At 31.4% G+C, this 18531-nt stretch overlaps 3 protein-coding genes across 5 annotated transcripts in view; 1 reads left to right on the top strand and 2 right to left on the bottom strand.

The window, feature by feature from the left end:
- The window catches only part of LOC107459657 (probable leucine-rich repeat receptor-like serine/threonine-protein kinase At3g14840), a 39577-nt gene that overhangs the window by 11463 nt on the left and 9583 nt on the right, over positions 1–18531 (bottom strand). The window lies entirely within an intron of this gene.
- On the bottom strand, positions 6405–8024 carry LOC127740650 (LRR receptor kinase SERK2-like). The gene is made up of 4 exons (XM_052251942.1): positions 7769–8024; positions 7399–7470; positions 6881–6952; positions 6405–6761 (listed from the first exon to the last, which is right to left on the bottom strand). Exons 1-4 carry the CDS (start codon positions 7798–7800, stop codon positions 6713–6715), a joined length of 225 nt encoding a protein of 74 aa, XP_052107902.1. The 5' UTR covers positions 7801–8024; the 3' UTR covers positions 6405–6712.
- On the top strand, positions 13102–17236 carry LOC110273829 (heparanase-like protein 2). The gene is made up of 7 exons (XM_052252026.1): positions 13102–13332; positions 15639–15845; positions 15962–15998; positions 16351–16531; positions 16635–16789; positions 16893–17126; positions 17226–17236. The coding sequence occupies exons 1-7, from the start codon at positions 13102–13104 to the stop codon at positions 17234–17236; spliced, it is 1056 nt and encodes a 351-aa protein (XP_052107986.1).

Raw genomic sequence — 18531 nt, forward strand, 5'->3', positions numbered from 1 at the left:
TTCTCATAATAAGATGATATATACGACTAAAATTTTTGTATGGTCAAATAAGTAATTTAAAATAATTAATTAAATTTATTTTATATTAATATAATATTAATTAACTAAACAAATTTAAAACACTTATTTAATCCTACTAAAATTTAACCATATTGTTATAAAAGGTGGCTTTGGTTAATGTTAAATGTAAAAAGAACATAATCCGGAGGTTTTGCAAAGTTTGAATGAATGTGTCGCTTTTTTCTTTGGTTTTAATAGCAAAAGATTTGAAAGAGAGCTAAATTTATTGAAACAAAAAGAGGCTTAGTTTTAAAGAAAACGATTTGATATTTGAAAATTATTAGATATTTAAAAATGGTTTGATTATTGAAAAAGATTTGATATTTGAAATAGTTGAGAGATTGTTTGGTTGGGACCCTGAAAAGGTGGTATAGTCCGAATTTTAGAGGAAATGCTGCCAAATTTTTATAAAACTCTAAGATTTTGTTTAAAGCGTTATTTAAAAGCAAATCTTATTTAAGAATATTATTTGATTTCGATTTATTATGAAAAGAGTCTTTGTTTTCAATTCGATTTATTAAGAAAATTCTAATGTTTTAAATTCAATTTTTTGAGAAGAGATTTCGCTTTAAATTATGATTTGAATTCGGTTTAATGAGAAAGAAAAGAAGAAGAATGAAAAGTAAAGGAAATAAAGATAATTAAAAGAATCTCTGCCAGAAGAGAACAGAGAACAAAGATTAAAAGAGTAAATTAACTAAAAGGGTCTCTGCCTGTTATAACCAAAGAGAGAGGGAAAAAAAAAGAAAGAAAAAGAGGGGCTTAGTGAGTCACGTGACTCACCCCCCTCCCCAACCTCACTTATTTCTTTCACCCGAAACCTTATCCCTTTTTTCAATTTTATTTCTTCTTCTTCTTCTACTTCTTCTCCCTTTCCATCTTCTCATCTCTTCTTCTTGAAATCATACACTATCATTAAATCCACTTCTTTCATTTTACTTCCTTCTCCTTCTCTTCTCTTCTTTATTTTATTCATTTAAATTTCTTTTATCACAATCCTAAATCATGGAGCTTCAACCTATTTAGTGAAGAAAGTATTCAACTTTTGAGTTTCGGTTATTATTGAGGCTTCAAGGTAACTCTTTGACTCAATAATTAGCTATATCTCAAATTTTTAGCATCCCTATACTTGTGGGTATAGTAAAATCCTAATTAGGGTTAGAAAATTTGGGACTTTTGTCAATGTGAGTAAGATTATGTTAATTGACAATATTAGTAGCTCACAAATATCATCATTGTCATATTTCTAGAGTTGTAGAGTTATTGGACATCATTTGGTAGCTCGTTGACGCGTTCAGAGTTGCTTCTGGTTCTTTGGAATCAAGTTGTGAGTGGATATTATATCTATAATTATTTTTAAATATATTATTATCAATATCTATGTTGAATCATTAATTTTGGAGTTTGAAAATATTTTAATATTGTGATTTTTGAATTTTTGAAAATAAATATTGATTTGTGAAACTTACAATTTTATAAAAATACACACGAGACGATATTTATATATTTTGTAAAGTATAAATATTTTCTTATTTGACTTATTTAAATTTTAATTAAATTTTAGTATGCACTCTTGTATATATATTGATTTGCTATGGAATTTGGTAGTATGTTATAAACATTAGAGATTTTTATAAGTGATTTGGTTTGGATTGGTTTGGGAGACTCTGACTAGAAAACCGTAGTTAACGGCGGTTATGACGTTAACCTAGATGCATCTGGCTCAGACCTCAGCTAGTAGGGGCGTTGCTAGCCTAACGTGTAGGCCACACGTTGGATCTGTTATACCGTACGGACACACTAGAGGAAAGGGCTACCTTTAGAGGTGGAGCCACCCTAGGTGTGTAATATTTGATTTGATTTGACTTCTGGAATGAGAACTCCCATTTCAGTTCATCCGCTTAACTACTTATCTATTTGTTTGCATAATTAATTAATATAAATTTTTCATCTCTAAAAAGAAATATAATTTTTAAGGTAAACTCTGTATTGTCTCGTATGGGTTATAAATGTAATGTTTGCTCACTGAGTTGCAAAACTCACCCTATTATATTCCCATATTTTTCAGATACAGGAGTCATTCCAGGTTCCATTCCACCTGCCCCTCAGTAGATCTTAGTCATTTTGGTGAGCCCTTCTTCTTTCCAAGGGCTAAGTAATTATGTAATGGAATCTTTGCTCAAAATTTAAATTATATCAATGTTTCATATGTCACAGGCGGGATCCTCGTGTGGGTTATGTTATTTTAAATCTTGAACTGTTTAGATAGTAATTATAAGTTAGTTATGTAAGACTTATGGATTTAACTATATACTCTAGTTATCAACTTGTTATATATATGATGCGTATTTTGGATATATTTGGTTGTGGATATAGTTGGAATATGTTGTTGTTGTTGTCTTTGGAAATGGATGTTTATTATTGATACAGGGAGTTAATATTTATGTTGGTAAGGTCCTAGAAACAGAGAAAGGTCTATCCGTTTTTCTGAAAATTTGGTCATTTGGCTTGCTGAGGGACTTGTCCCTTGAGCGCCAGTCATGGCTTGGTTCAGGCCATGACACTGCCATAGGAGAGCAGAGGGCAAGGATAAAGAAAAAGCTTTAAGAGATTGTCTGTCACAGGAGAGCAGATGCGACTTTGTTTGGGCCTTAGTGCCAAATGTATAGTGGGGACGCCCACACACTGAGAACTGTTTTTCAGATGTAAGCACATTGAAAAACATTTGAAAGTCACACTGTATGTGGCCTAGCCGTAAGACTTATAAGCACATTGTATGCATCTGGAAAGCTATATTTGGGACTAGTGCCCGGATAATGTCGGGAGCGGGTAGGAAACCGACACATGAGCTCATGGCCTGCTTAGGAGAGACATGCATCATATTATTTGCGCACTTGTATTTGATTGTGGTTGTTTATTCAATTTTCCTGTGATTGTGTTGTTTGCCGTAATGACTTACTTGTGTGCTTAATTGGATATTTTGTTGATGCTGCAAACTTAGTATGTATTAATGAATGCTGCTTGTGGCTGGTGAACTGTGAACGTGGCAGAGACTTTGTTTAAGTAGTGTGATTTAAAGAAAAGGCTTTAAACAGTTTTAAGTAAGATCTAGGAAAAATTTTAAGGATTTAATAGAGAAAACTATTTTTGGGACGTGAATTAACTTTTTGTATTTTATTCTATATTCTTATGGCATTTACTTACCCTACTGAAAACATGCGAGGACGACATTCTCACTCCCCTACAGATTTCCCTTTCAGCAGTAGGTTTAGGAATCCTTGGCGCGGAGCTGCGACTGAACATCAGAGCTTTATGTACATACGTATCCGTATCTCCTGTATTTGGTGTAGTCTTGGGTTTTTCCCTCGCCATTTATTGACCTTGAATTTCAGAGGGATAGGACTTGTATTTGAAAATTTTGGAATAAGTTTATGTATATATTGCTATGTGAATAAACATATTTTGTGATTAAGAGGTTTCAAGTAAAGACTTTTTGTTTTCTTGATTAAAATTCTATCTTGTATTCCCGAAGATTCAATATTAAATAGAATTAGTATAAGATAAAAAGGTTAAGAGTTGACTAGCGCACAGACTTTTAGTACGGTTATGAGGTGCAAAAAGTTAGGGTGTTACATTATGGTATCATAGCAGTTCGTTCTTATTAGAGCCTTGGGAATGGACTGACTATGCTTCATTGCATACTCTGAGTGTTGTCATGCAATAGGACTTGTCCTAATGACAAGAATTTGAGTTTCAGATGCATGATTGTCTATTGATTAATGCTGTTAGTCGACTATTGCATTTCTCATGGTATTAGGTCTAGCCAACTTAATACTGATGACTTTTGTATACGGAAACACTAATGGATTATCATAGACGAGATAGAAATAATAGGTTATGCGAACCACGGGGTTTAGGAACGTTAGAAGTTGCATTTTAAGGATTCATTTCGACGTATTCTCTTTATTTGTGCTACACGAACTCGTACCATCTCTTCTTTCATTATCTTCATTGTAATTCTCTTCCTTGGATTTTCTCAGAATGTGATATTATTATTTTTCGACCATTTCTTTATCGTTCTTGTGTACCTTTATTTGCCAGTAAATCTAATTGCCTACCTGACTTCTTTCGAATATTATCTTCGATACTGCGCATATTTCTCTTCATGAATCCTATTTTTCTTTGATTTAGGTTCGAACTTGTTCCAATATAATAATTTTCGAGGGCAAGAATTTTTGTAAAGTGGGTGGGATATAACACCCCGAGTTTTTGAACAAATTAAATAATAAATTATTCATAATTTATTATTTTATTTAGAGGAAAATATTTTTCTAAAAGTAATTAAATTAAATTTTATAATACTTTGAGTTCAAAATCTATTAGGATTTTTAAATAATTTTTATTATAATAAGATATTTCAAAAAAAAAGAATGATCATTATTATTATTATTATTTGTAACGGAGGTAAGGTGCGTTGTAACGGTGACAGGCTCGTTGCAACGTTGGCTGGGGGTGTCACAACGAAAGTTGGGTGTGATGCAACAGAGGCTCAGGACGGTGCAACGTTGGCTGGGGAAATTGCAACGGAGGCTGGGCGCGTTGCAACGGAGGCTGGGTGCCTTGTAACGGAGGTTGGGCGTGTTACAATGTTGGCTGGGGGTGGTGCAACAGAGGCTGGGCGCGTTGCAACGTTGGCTGGGAGCATTACAACGGAGGCATGGTGCTTGCAACGGAAGCTGGGCTCGAACATAGGCTGGACGCGTTGCAACGTTGGCTGGGGGCGATGCAACAGAGGCATGGGGCGTTACAATGGTGGCAGGGCTTGTTGCCACGTTGGTTGGGGGTGTTGCAACGGAGGCTAGGCGCAGTGCAACGGAGACTGGGGGTAGTGTAACGTTGGCTGGAGGTGTTGCAACGGAGGCTGGACGCATTGCAACGTTGGCGAGGGCTTTGCAACGTTGGCTGGGGGTCGGGCGTTGCAACAGAGACGGGCGCGTTGCAACGTGGGCTGGGGGAGTTGCAACGGAGGCTGGGCTCGTTGCAAGGTTGGCTGGGCTCGTTGCAACGGGGGCTAGGTACGTTGCAACGGAGGCTGGGCGCGGTGCAACATTGGCTGGGAGCGGTGCAACGGAGGTTGGACGAGTTGCAACGGAAGCTGGGCACGCTCCAACGTTAATAATATTTTTAACCCTTATCTTTATAGATTTGAGATAGTAAAATCCAAATGAATCGTTAACCCTTATCTCGTATTTACTTAGAAGTAAACATCACCATTTAATAATAATAATAATAATAATAATAATAATAATAATAATAATATTGGATAAGCATAAATTTTTTTATGAAATTTTTAAGTATTCTTTTAATTGGTTGTACTTTTTATTATTGTTTTTGGATATTAATTTCAATTTTATATTTAAGTATTCATTTTTTTCCATAGCTTAACAATGATAATTTAAGTAGAATAAAAATGTTAAATTATAAAATTTAATATTTAAATAATTAAAGCAAAACCTTAATAATATAATATTCAATGTTATTTCAATGTGAACACGTATTCAATTTATTCTTTAAATATTATTATTTTTTCTTAAAAAATATTATAGAAAATAATTTTCACCTCTAAGCACGTATTCAATTATTTTTATAGAAAAATATTTCGCTTAATCTGTCTACCCTAATTCGATTTATGCATGTTAGTCTCCAACAAGGTAAATCGAATTAAGCTACATCGATCCACTATGAAATACACTAAATTTGTACAAATCTGCTTCGATTTACATGAAGAGTGTAAATTTAAATAGCCTAATTCGATTTAGTTGAAATCAAAACCCCCAGTAAATCTATGTAGCCTAATTCGAATTACTACTAAAATTTGTAATTCAAATTACTCTAATTCGATTTACATAAAAAAATTTCTGAGATATATACATATCAAATTCTGATTTAGGTGATACATGTAATATTTGACTACATTTAGTTTATCCAAGTACTTTATCTAAAAATTTTAGTATCCATATTTTTATCTTTAAAAAAATTGTATTGTATTGAAGTCTTTTAATATTAAAAAAATAACACATATAAATCTTTTCATTATATTTTTAAAGTTTACTTGTCTAAAAAAAATAACAGATTACTTTTATAAAATTAAAAAAATTTAATATAATAATATTTTAGAGTAAGTACTGTTAGTGTGTTTTTTTGGTGACTAATATGACCTAATGATTAAATTAATAGATTTTTGTAAATATATTTAATCAAATGTCTAATTGAATATGTTATGTGTTATGTATGTTATCAGTTAAAAAATTGTGAGTAGAGTAACTAAAGGACATATATGATTAATTTGTAATCTTTGATGAACTAATTTGATTAAAAAAAATCTTTAAAAAACAAATTTAAAAAATATCTTATCTTTTAAAGATGAATTTGACTCTTAACCCTCCCAAGATTTTCAGCAATGCTCCAATAATATTGCAACTCGCCAACTCCTCAACATTCTGACATACAATACTAATTCTCCGTTCTCCAATATTACAAAAGCAACGAGGCACGATTATCACTTCTTAATTTAAATAGCTGAAAAATTTTCTTTGCAAAGAAATTGACTCAGAGTGAAATAGTACTGAGTGTTTGCAAATTTGTTATTTTATCAAGTTGGGGAAAAAGGTGAATCGGATCCATTCAAGTCACTAATTCTCCTGCATATATCATAGTCTAAACATGGTCAGAAAAGTTCTTTGTTTTTTGTTTGTTTTTTTTCTTTTCTTAAAATGAACTTGCTTTCAAAAGCCGGCAAAAATAAACAACTTATACTTACAAGTCACTAAGGTTCTTCATAAGTGAAATTTCTGAAGGAATTGGACCACTGAAGCGGCAACCTTGGATTATCCTATATTTTTTTTTAGGGGAAAAAAAACAACTTTGACTCGTGAAAAGTTGACAATAATGAATAAAACAATAGAAAAGAAGTTGACGATCACAAAGCAAAAGGGAAAAATTTCTCACACTGTCTAAACTAGATACTAGAATAACATATGGCCTAGGGAAACAAAATAGGCAGAAGAAAAAAATAAGGAAGCTCACATGTTCTTCAGGGTAGTGAAATTATTAGAAGTAAGAAGTGAAAAACCAATCAGTCAAAGAACAAACCATATATTTGAAACTTTAGAAGTAGAAACCAATCAGTAAAATAAATAATAAAATGATAACACATTGATTTTCCGAAATAATAATAGTAACAATTGTAAAGGGCTTACAATGTTTCAATAAACTTTAAGTAGCTCCCAACAATTTCCACTGGAACAGAAATAATATGTTGGAAAACCAGAAACTTACAAACTTTTGAGAGTTGTTATATTTCCTAGTTCCTTTGGGATTGAACCTGTTACACGATTTCCATAAAGAGAACTGGTGAAAGGGAACATTAGTTAATATCAGAACCATCATAAGAAAAGCAAAAGACAATTAACAACTTCAAACTAAAACAACATGCACATGAAAATGATGAAATGAAGAAATTATTAGATTTACACCCTCTTAGTGTCCTACAAAATTATACTAACTCATTTCAATATTTGAAAAAGTGTAGATCATAAGCTAACTAATAGTAGACATTATCATGAAACATGAACCATGATTGAAATGTCAAGCACTGAATGAAACATTTCACACTAAAAATAGCTATAATCATATGTTCTACACAGACCATGCTACGATGCATTGAACTTGGTAGATCATGCATCAAGGTAATCCAATGGTATAAATCTGCATCCTGCACCTTAACGCAAAATCACTCTTACACTATTCAATAGCTTAGTGCACAATGCACCAACTTCAACTTGGTGCATCTAAGACAATTTCATCTTCCTCATATAACGAAGAAAAATATGAGAGACCAAATTAAAGGAATGAGAAAAAGAGAGAGAGAAAGAAATTGCATGTTGACAAGATTCAAGGAACTCCATTGCTTTGGAATTGTGTCGTTAAGGTAGTTGAAGGTGAGATCACTATAACAACCAGTGAAAACTAAGTAAGTGAGACCCAAGATAGTGATAGAATTTGAAAGAGAAACAGAAAATGTGAGTGTGGAACTAACATTTCTTGTAGGTAAGGCAACCTTGCAAGCTGCGGCGGAGGAGTGCCAGAAGAATTTTGTGATTTTAGAACTCTGTATAGGCCATATATTTTTTCATTAATTGCCATACTCGCTTGTCCCATCACACTTGTTAACATATTTATTTTTGAAAAGGATTTTTTTTATTGATTTTATACATTGAGAATGTAAAATAACAAACCATAATAGTAAACTTCAAGAAACCGACAATTTATTTTGCATAATTCTGTTTGATAGTTATCATGTTGGCCTATGTATGTTACTCCACAAATATTTTGCTAAATAAACTTGATGGTTTTCAGTGGCTAAGAGAAGGGGGTTGAATTTTAGCCCCTTTTTTACTTCAAATCGCTTGCTGATCTTTGTAACAATTTCTGGAGACCTTTTTATTTTTGTCTCGTCTCTAGCCACGAGATTTTTTCTTTTTATCTCGTCAGCCAGCACGAGATATTTTTCAGTTTTATCTCCTGGGCAGTAAGACAGAAATGAAGTAGATGAGGGAGAAGAATTACACCAAGATATATCATGGTTCAGCTGCTAAGTGCTATGCAGCCTACATCCAATCTCCATCACAACAATGATGGAATTTCACTATAATCATCCTTGATTACAAACACCAATTCTCCCTAGGAACTACCCTTCCTATCTGGGACAAGTTTAGAATCTAAATCCCAATCCTGAACTTGACTTAGTTACAGCCAAATTTTCAAACTGCTAAGTGCTAACCCAACTTGTAAGGGGATTCCCACAGAATCATGATACACAACACAGATGTACAAAGGATCTCTAAGGACATCTATGGTTTTTTCTTTTAATTTTGCACTCACTGCCTTTTTCCGCTCTATGACTTTTTTTTCATACAAACCTCACTGTTTGCCTTTTTCCATGAGATTCAAGATATGACAAATTTATAAAGAAAATTACAAAACAGAATACATTGAAGGAGAAGAAAATCTGTTAGCTTAGGTAGCTATGAGAACTCTGTGCCTTGCACTCTTACTCCTTACTCCTTACTCCTTACTTCAAGCCTTGGCTGTTCTCCCTTACCCCTTACTCCTTACTCCTTACTCCACGGTTGAAACAAAAACCAAGCTAAACTACTTCTTCTTCACACAAAACCGGTTCGGCCAGAGAGAGATGAGAAGAAACCGAATGCTGTATCCAACATGCAATTACCTCTGATTTTTCCTTGGTCACCAATAAGCATCAATTCGTGCCATCCCTTCTTGCTTGCACCCAAAAAGGACTCCTAGCACTTGATGCTTCTTGATGCATGACAGCTCCTCCTGATCTACTTTTGCTTCCTCCTTCACGTAGCCACCCTAGCTACCTTCTGTGATGAGTGAACCTAAAAGCAGAAACGAGCCAACCTTGAGATCTTCTTCCTCTCACCGAGATCCTTTCTTCCATTTTTGGTATGGAGGAACTGAGCTTACTTCACCAAATCTTACCACTCATAGTGAAGATCTCAGCCACTGCACACTTTTTGTTTTCTTTTTCTTGCCATCATTGTAATGGTTTTTAGCTTGCTTCTAGCTTCATATTGATAGCTTGCAAAAGTTTCCATGGTTGCTGTGATGGAAGTGACCGAAAGTGAGAAGCAAGATGAGAGAGAATACAGAGTATAAAGAAAAGCAATTAAATGAGTTTGTATAATGTAATAAAAAAAAGAGTTGCTTTTGCTTCCCTCTTTAATCAAATTGGACTTGCTGTTGATTCCTTTTATTTTCGGCCCAATTAAAACCTGCATTGCAAAATTATTTTAATTAACATATAAGATTTGGAATCAAGCTAATAATTTTATAATTAATTATATTAATAATGTTTAGTCATCACTAATATTAATTTAGAATTTTTAAACTCATCAAAACTAATAAACATGTGCCAAACATTATTGATGCATTTGGAAAGAAACCATTTTATAGTATATCTATTAAAATACAATTAAATCAATTCTCATTAATGTACAATAATTTATTGGTAAACAATAAATCATTAAATAAAATTTTAATAAGCCGTAGATAAGTTTTTGATCTATCGAGTTAGAGTACCGTGAAAAACCAATATATATTTGTGAAGCATCATTAGTTGGATGTTGATAATTTTACTTTTGTATTTGCAATTCTTCCCCATCGTTTCTAAGCCTTTTGAGGGAAGAAAGAAATGGGAATTGAAGCTCAAGAGCAAGCAGAGTATTTAAAAAAGCTTTAAGGTTATGATCATCAACATGGACATAGTCATAGTCAGACCCTAAAACACAAGTTGAATCCCTTGTGCTAGTAATAGTGACAAACCTTGTCACTATATACGTTGTTACTGGTCCATTTAGCTCTTTGTATCATCATCCTCCTCATCATAATAATAACTTTAACTCAATCTTGCAAGAACTCAACGCCACAAAATCTCAACTTGCTGCTAGTCATTCACTTTTGTCTGAGCTTCACCGTAGGCTCAACTCAACTAACCTTCTTGTCCAAGCATTGCTCATTGATCTTACAACGCGCCAACAAGACAAGCAATATTCTAGAAACAATAATGGCGAAAGGTCTTCGAGTGAAGAGCTTAATCTTGCACTTGCCTCTTACAAGCTCCCTTTCGGATACTCGCAATGGATAGGATCAGACGAGATTCACTCTCCAATTGGTGCGGTGTGTTTGAGGTTCCAAGATGAGTTGAACCAATACATGTCATATGACATAGGAGGTGAATGCCTTGCAGATGAGGTGTTTGCACAAATGCTTGTGTCAAAAGGGTGCGAGCCACTCCCAGAAATAAAGTGCCATCCCAAGTCTCCAAAAGGTTTTGTTGAGCCCAATCAAGATTTGCAAGATAGCCTTTGGGAAATTCCACCAGATAGCAACATTGTTTGGGATCCTTATACTTGTAAGAGCCTCAAGTGCCTCATTGAGAGGAAGAACAATAAAGGGTACTGTAAAGATTGCTTTGATCTGCAAGGAAAGGAAAAGGGTAGGTAGATCTTTGATGATGGTGGACTTGATTTTGGGATAGACCAAGTTCTTGGGGCGAAAAGATCCGACAACACGATCCGTATTGGACTTGACATTGGTGGTGGAACAGGGACATTTGCTGCAAGGATGAAAGAAAGGAATGTGACAATCATCACAAGCACACTAGATTTGGACGGTCCATTCAGCCACTTCATTGCATCAAGGGGATTGATTCCAATTCATCTCAGCATATCTTAGAGGCTTCCATTCTTTGAGAACACACTTGATATTGTTCATTCCATGGAATTCATAGGGAATTGGTTGCCAGAAACTATGCTTGAGTTTTTGCTATATGATGTGTATAGGGTGTTGAGGCCAGGGGGAATTTTCTGGCTTGAACATTTCTTCTGCTTTGGATCACAGGTTAATGGAACTTATTTACCAATGTTTGATAGAGTTGGGTTTAACAGACTTAGATGGCACGCTGGTAGGAAGCTTGATCATGATGGGATTCAGAAGAATGGATGGTACATTTCAGCATTGTTGGTAAAACCAGTGATTTGAGGTATGCACGAGAATATAATGCTTAAGATAAATTAGTGAACAAAGATTTGTGCAACAATTATCTTGTGAATCAGTGAAAGTTTATGTTAATATCTTTCTTGTAGGCCAAAGATTCTTAATATGCACAGTACCTTCTTTTTGGTAAACACAAGAAGTTTATGATTTTTGGCAATAGTCAAATTACTATAACTATAGTAAATATACAACTATTATATTGAAAATTTAAATTTTTTATTATCTATAAAAAAAATTAATTAGTAATCTTCTTGTGTAGTTAAACCTATTTTTTAATTATAGTTAATACTATTGTACACCGTTTGAAACACAGATCTTTAGGTCCAACAACTAGTACCTTTTTTTTTTAAGAGTAATTTTATACTAATTCAATGAGGAAATCAGCAAATTGCTATAGTATAAACATTCAATTATTATTCAGTGTCCTGTAAACAAAGTAAACCTTTATTAAAATTTGCATCCAAGCATGAAATTCTCGTGTTTAGCTGATTGAGATTTTCTTTATTTTTTTTTTTTTTTTTTTGCAGAGGAAAAAATATTTAATTACAATGAAAAAGTTAAAAAGTTAAAATAGCTAAAGAAGATAATTCTATTACTGATAACTTAGTTAACTTAGTTAACTTAGCTAAGGAAGTTAATTCTGTTACTAATATACCAGATTTTTATTATAAAGCAATATTAAAAAGTTATCATGAATATTTCAAATTTTATTCAATTGTGAATTTAAATTGTTATATATGAGTAGTTGGATTCTGCTTTGAAGAAGGGAAACAGATGCTGGTTTATGAGTTTGTTCCAAATGGAACCTTGAAGGATACTATCACAGGTTCTTTTACACATCAAGCTTGATACTTACTTCAGATATTAGTTTTGTAATTTTATAGCATGCATATGATCTGATCTATGCAGGGAAATCAGGTATCAGATTTGGGTGACATAGAAGGATAAAAGTAGCCCTTGGAGCTGCAAGGGGTTTGGCTTATCTTCATGAACACACTGATCCTCCAATCATACACAGGGACATCAAATCAAAGAACATTTTGCTGGATGAGAAGCTTGATGCAAAAGTTGCTGATTTTGGCCTATCCAAACCAATATTAGATTATGGCAAAGATCATGCCACCACTCAAGTTAAAGGAACAATGGTTAGTATTTGATGATTGATTGTATAGTGCTATAGTTTCTCAAACTTGTAGCACAAGGTAATATAATTTTCATTCTAATTTTAATACAGGGATACTTGGATCCGGAATACTACATAAGTCAGCAGGTGACTGAGAAGAGTGATGTGTATAGTTTTGGAGTACTGATGTAGAGCTGATAACTGGAAGAAAGCCGATTGAACGAGGGAAATACATTGTGAAAGTGGTCAGGAATTCAATTGACAAGACTAAGGACATGTATGGCCTGCATGAACTCATCGACCGAGCCATCTCTGATGGCTCGGACCTGAATGTTTTCGACAAGTTTGTTGATCTTGCAATGATGTGTCTTGAAGAATCAGGAGCTGACAGGCCTCCAATGAGTGATGTAGTGAAAGAGATTGAAATCATATTGCACTCAATTGGGTTGGACCCTGCTGCTGATCAATCTGAACCATCAACTTCTTCAAGTTTTCAACATAATGAGGTAAGCTTAGAGAGTTCCCATCAACCTTACAGCAGTGAATCCTTGTATTCAAGCTCCGAATATATACAAAAAAACCATGAGCATGAGCCTAGATAAGTCTTCTAAGATCCAAGGTAAGAGAAAAATAGAACAACTTTTGGATAATGAGTTTGTAAATGTTAGCTGAAGGGTGAAACATCGTCAACATTTTAAGTCTCTTTTTCATTTTCTTCCTGTATATATATTTCTATAATTATGGGCTATATTGGTGTTGTTAAGAACATACACAAGTAAAAACTGTTATTATGCTAGGATTTTTTATTGAATAAATATAATATATACAAATATGAGAATATTTATACGTTTATATATGTAAATATGATTTTTGTTGATAATGAGTAGATAACTAAAAGATAGAAGGTGTTTGTAGCACAGTTTGAGGCTAAAAAATTTTAGATATAGGAGTGGGATGAGTGATATATACTTTAATATTATAATTTTTAGTGTTTTTTAAAACTATAGGAGATACACAAATAGTTCGATTTATGTACCTCTTAAAATTGGACAGTCTAATTTTTACTCCCTAAATTAAATCATTTCACATTTTAAAAAATATTACAGTAGATTACAATTTAAAAAATACTATTGTTAATTTAATATTAAAAATAAAAATGTGACAGTTTGAATTTATTTAAAAGATAAAATCGATATAAGTTGTATCTATTTAGATTGTATTGATTTGATTTTATTTTATTTTTTAAATAATTACAATTTATATTATATAAATCTGAATTTATTTTTTAATTTAATTAGATTTAAATTATCGTAATTTGGATTAGATTGATTTATTGGATTCTAGAAAAAAATTTAACAACTTACAACTTTTGAATTAAAAAAAAAGAAGATAATAAAGTGGTTCCAATGTGATTTTAAATTTAAGATATGTCAAATTTAACTAATAATATTTCAAGAGAAATTTAGATTGTGTCGATTTAGATGCTATGAATTTGATTTGTAAATAATTGTAATTTATACTGTATTAATTTAATTTTTTTTTAATTTAATCAGCTTTAAATTATTGTGATTTGGATTAGATTGATTTATTCAATTTTAGAAAAAAAATTACCATTTAAAACTTTTGAATTAAAAAAAAAAGATAATAATAAGGTGGTTAAAGTTATCACACAAATGTGATTTTAAATTTAGAGCATCTCAAATTTAACAATATTTCAGGAGAAACTTATCATAATTTACTAGGCTTTATTCATAAAAATCTTAATCAGCTAACCATAAAAACAATAAAATATCATGCTTGGATACAAATTTCAGTAAAATATCATGCTTGAATAATTGAATGCATATACAACAGCAATTGGCCTGATATCTATGTTGGAGAGGCTATGCCAAGGAGTTGTTTTCAGAAAATTATTGTAAATAAAAGTATAAATAATTAATAATAAAAATAGTATTATATTATATAATATAAAATGAATGAGTCGGTTTGAAATTAAATATAAAAGCTAATCTAATCTAATTCATTATTCACGCCATTTGTTAACAATATGATAAGATCAATCCAATTTAAACTTTTGCAAATATACAAGTAGTTAACTATTATGAAAGTACACACATTAAGATATCATTAATTTAAAAAATATTTAAAATATTTAGACTAATTTAATCTTGAGAATTTTCTTATCTCTCATCCGAGATTAAATGCTTAAAACACATATAAGATTACTATATAGTTCATGATCATTCATCAAGGATATAAACTGTAAATAAATAAATAAATTAAAACATATCTTTATATTAAAAAACTAAAAAAGTTCTTCCTAGAGTGATTTTTCTCTAATTTGTTTTTTGGCGCTGGCCAGTTGTTTAAACTTTAAACCAAAAAAATTGAGAAAATAAAATAAAAATATTGTTAAAAAAAGTTAAATTTGAGCCTAAATATTATAATAAAAAAATATAAAATAGCACCTCATACAAAAATAAATAAATTGGGAATTAGAGCAATTGTCTTTTGATAACAAATTAAATTTAAGAAGCGAGTATTTAAAATAATAAAAAAAAAACTCAGATAAAAAAGATTAAATTTAACTTCCACAAAAATCGAATTATATAATTTAAACTTTAAATTATTTAAGATAAACATATCTTAAGATTTAAAAATATCTATTCACTTAAAAGTAGTTATAATTAACCGTACTACTAACACTATAAATAGTAGTAATACCGATGATATAAATCATATAGTAAATTTCCATAGAAATTATTCATAATATCTTCTTTTCTATTTTTGTTACACAATGGATGTGAATCAGTATGTGAAAGTAGCTCTCTTTTTAAGTCTCTTAGTATTATTCTGCCCTTCTTTTTCTTCATCAGAAGATGTGAAGCTTAAAGTAAAAGGGGTCACAAACATTGCTACAACTGATGAGAATTTCATATGTGCAACATTGGATTGGTGGCCATCTGATAAATGTGACTATAACCAATGTCCATGGGGAAAAGCTGGGATTCTCAACTTGGTATTTTTTTATTTATCTTGTTTGATATTATTGTCCTATATTACTATTCAGAATATTGTATGCATTTTTAAATTTCATAATGATAATTAATTATTGTTTTTGCAACCTTTTTGCAGGACTTGAATAACACGATACTCTCAAATGCAATCAAAGGTAAGTCATATTTTCTCTAATGTCAAACTACTTTAATTAATATATACAATTAAATGAAAAATAATATAATAGCAAACATTGGACGATCATTATTAAATAATAACTTAAAATAATATTAACTATAACTAATTTTTGTTATATTAGACTAATTTAATTGGACTTAATTAATAAAAAGACTTGAATGTTTAGCATTATTCTAATCCAACCGTTTATTCTTAAGTGAATGACTCACGACAAAAAGATTAATCATTGTATTTTTTATGTTAGATATAAAAAAATAATGAGGTATTCCACATTATTATCTATTATTCAAATATTCAATCTAATTTAATTGCTTTTAAAATTATTGCAGCATTCAATCCTCTGAGGATTAGATTAGGAGGTTCACTAGAAGATCAAATTATTTACCAATTTGGAAAGCAAAAGCACTGCCCAACTATGAAAAAGAAAGATAACGGCTTGTTTGGATTCAGTGTTGGATGCCTCCCCAAAAAGAGATGGGATGAAATAAATCATTTTTTCAATAAAATTGGGTAATTATTTAATTAATATATATTATTTTAATTTCTCAATATTATTATAATTACTTCACAAACAATCAATCTTATCTTATCTTATTTACTTTAAACTTTTCAGTATTAAATTTACATTTGGCTTAAACGCACTTATTGGCAAGAAAAATTCCAAGGAAGACCAATTAAATTGGAAAGGAGATTGGAATCCAAACAATGCCATAAGCCTCATGAAGTACACTGTCTCAAAAGGATACAATATAGATTCATATGAATTAGGTACCAAATTAAATTAAACCCTTTTAATTTTTATAATTAACTAATTTAATTTTTACCCATAATTTTTTATAAATTTAACATTTTGTGCTAATTAATGAAATAGGAAACGAGCTATGCTCTGAAGGAGTATCAGCAAGACTAGATAGTGTTCAATATGCAAAAGATATCACAAAACTAAGGCACATAGTTAACTCATTATACCCAAATGCCACAACAAGACCAAAGGTGTTGGGTCCAGCTGGATTTTATGGTAAAGAATGGTTTGATAGCTTCTTGCAACATGTTGGACCTGGTGTCATTGATGGAGTTACACATCACATTTATAACCTTGGTGCTGGTATGTATAATAATTCAGAATTTTTTTTTTTGCTTGATTAATTTTTTTAATTATAAGAATATAATTGTATTATTAAATTGTTATGTAGGTGTTGATAAGGATCTTATTAGCAAAGTTCAAGACCCATATTTCTTGAGCAAAATTGCACAAACTTTTAAGGATGTTTCAACGGCAGTGAAGGAATTCACACCATGGGCTGGAGTATGGGTTGGAGAATCTGGTGGAGCTTATAATAGTGGAGGCAAAGATGTTTCACATACTTTTGTTAATGGCTTTTGGTAAGGTATTTTTTTAAAAAAATTGAATTTCAGCTCTCTAATTTTTTTATATATTTTTTAATAATTCTTTTAATTAATAATAACTATAGGTATTTAGACCAATTGGGTATGACATCAACCTTCAACCACAAAGTTTATTGTAGACAAGCTTTGATAGGAGGAAACTATGCTTTGCTAAATACAACATCATTCATTCCTAATCCAGATTATTATGGGTATGTCACATATATTCATTCATATTCGTATAAGTAGTTAAATTAAATGTCATTTTTTGAATGACTAAATTTTATTTTCTTTAAACAGAGCACTTTTGTGGCATCGACTTATGGGAACCAACGTGCTTTCTATTTCTCATGATAGTTCACCATATCTACGTACATATGCTCATTGTTCTAAAAAAGGGGTAAGTTAGTAATTTCATTTATACATTTTAAAAGTTTCTTTTTTTTATTATTTTAAGATAATTTTTTAAAAATTATAACATATTGTCGATTTAATTATTATCTCAGAGTGGAATTACATTGTTACTAATAAATATGGAGAATTCAACATCTTTCGATGTGTCCCTCGTGAATGACATGAATCTTTATCCGGAGGAATCGGCATCAGAAGGAATAAACACAGCGAATTTGATGGATTCATTGAAAAGGGAAGAGTACCACTTGACACCTAAAGATGGAAACATTCAAAGTGATGTTGTGCTTTTGAATGGAACTCCATTGGAACTTACTAAGTCAAAGGAAATTCCAGAGCTTAAACCAAAGATTGTTGATGCTTCTTCTTCTTCTCCAATCAAAGTTGCACCTCATTCAATAGTCCTTGTGCAAATCAATAATTTCAATGCACCTGCATGTGCACCTCCTACAAAATAGATTATTAGAGTTCTCTATTGTTTCTTTTTTATTTTTCTTATAGAACTTAGATAGAGTTATTAAGACTTACAGAGCATATGCATATATATGTACTTTGCTGAGAATAGTTTTTGATTAAATTTCCTTTTTAATTTTTTTTATTTTCAATTAGTTATATACTTATATCTTTTTTATTATTGATGACTTCAAGGATACGCATATTATTTACATGATTAAAAATTAACTGATTAACTGACACTATATATTCACATATAA

This window comes from Arachis duranensis, chromosome 7, assembly GCF_000817695.3.
Source record: "Arachis duranensis cultivar V14167 chromosome 7, aradu.V14167.gnm2.J7QH, whole genome shotgun sequence".
Taxonomy (NCBI): domain Eukaryota; kingdom Viridiplantae; phylum Streptophyta; class Magnoliopsida; order Fabales; family Fabaceae; genus Arachis; species Arachis duranensis.

Coding starts and splice junctions, on each gene's coding strand:
- LOC127740650 (XM_052251942.1), bottom strand. CDS start 7,800: ATGATCTACCAAGTTCAATGCATCGTAGCATG. Junction 7,471..7,768: donor GTTCAATGCATCGTAGCATG/GTCTGTGTAGAA, acceptor CCCTTTCACCAG/TTCTCTTTATGGAAATCGTG. Junction 6,762..6,880: donor ATGAAGAACCTTAGTGACTT/GTAAGTATAAGT, acceptor TGATATATGCAG/GAGAATTAGTGACTTGAATG.
- LOC110273829 (XM_052252026.1), top strand. CDS start 13,102: ATGTATGGCCTGCATGAACTCATCGACCGAGCCATCTCTGATGGCTCG. Junction 13,333..15,638: donor CAAGTTTTCAACATAATGAG/GTAAGCTTAGAG, acceptor GATGTGAATCAG/TATGTGAAAGTAGCTCTCTT. Junction 16,790..16,892: donor TATAGATTCATATGAATTAG/GTACCAAATTAA, acceptor TTAATGAAATAG/GAAACGAGCTATGCTCTGAA.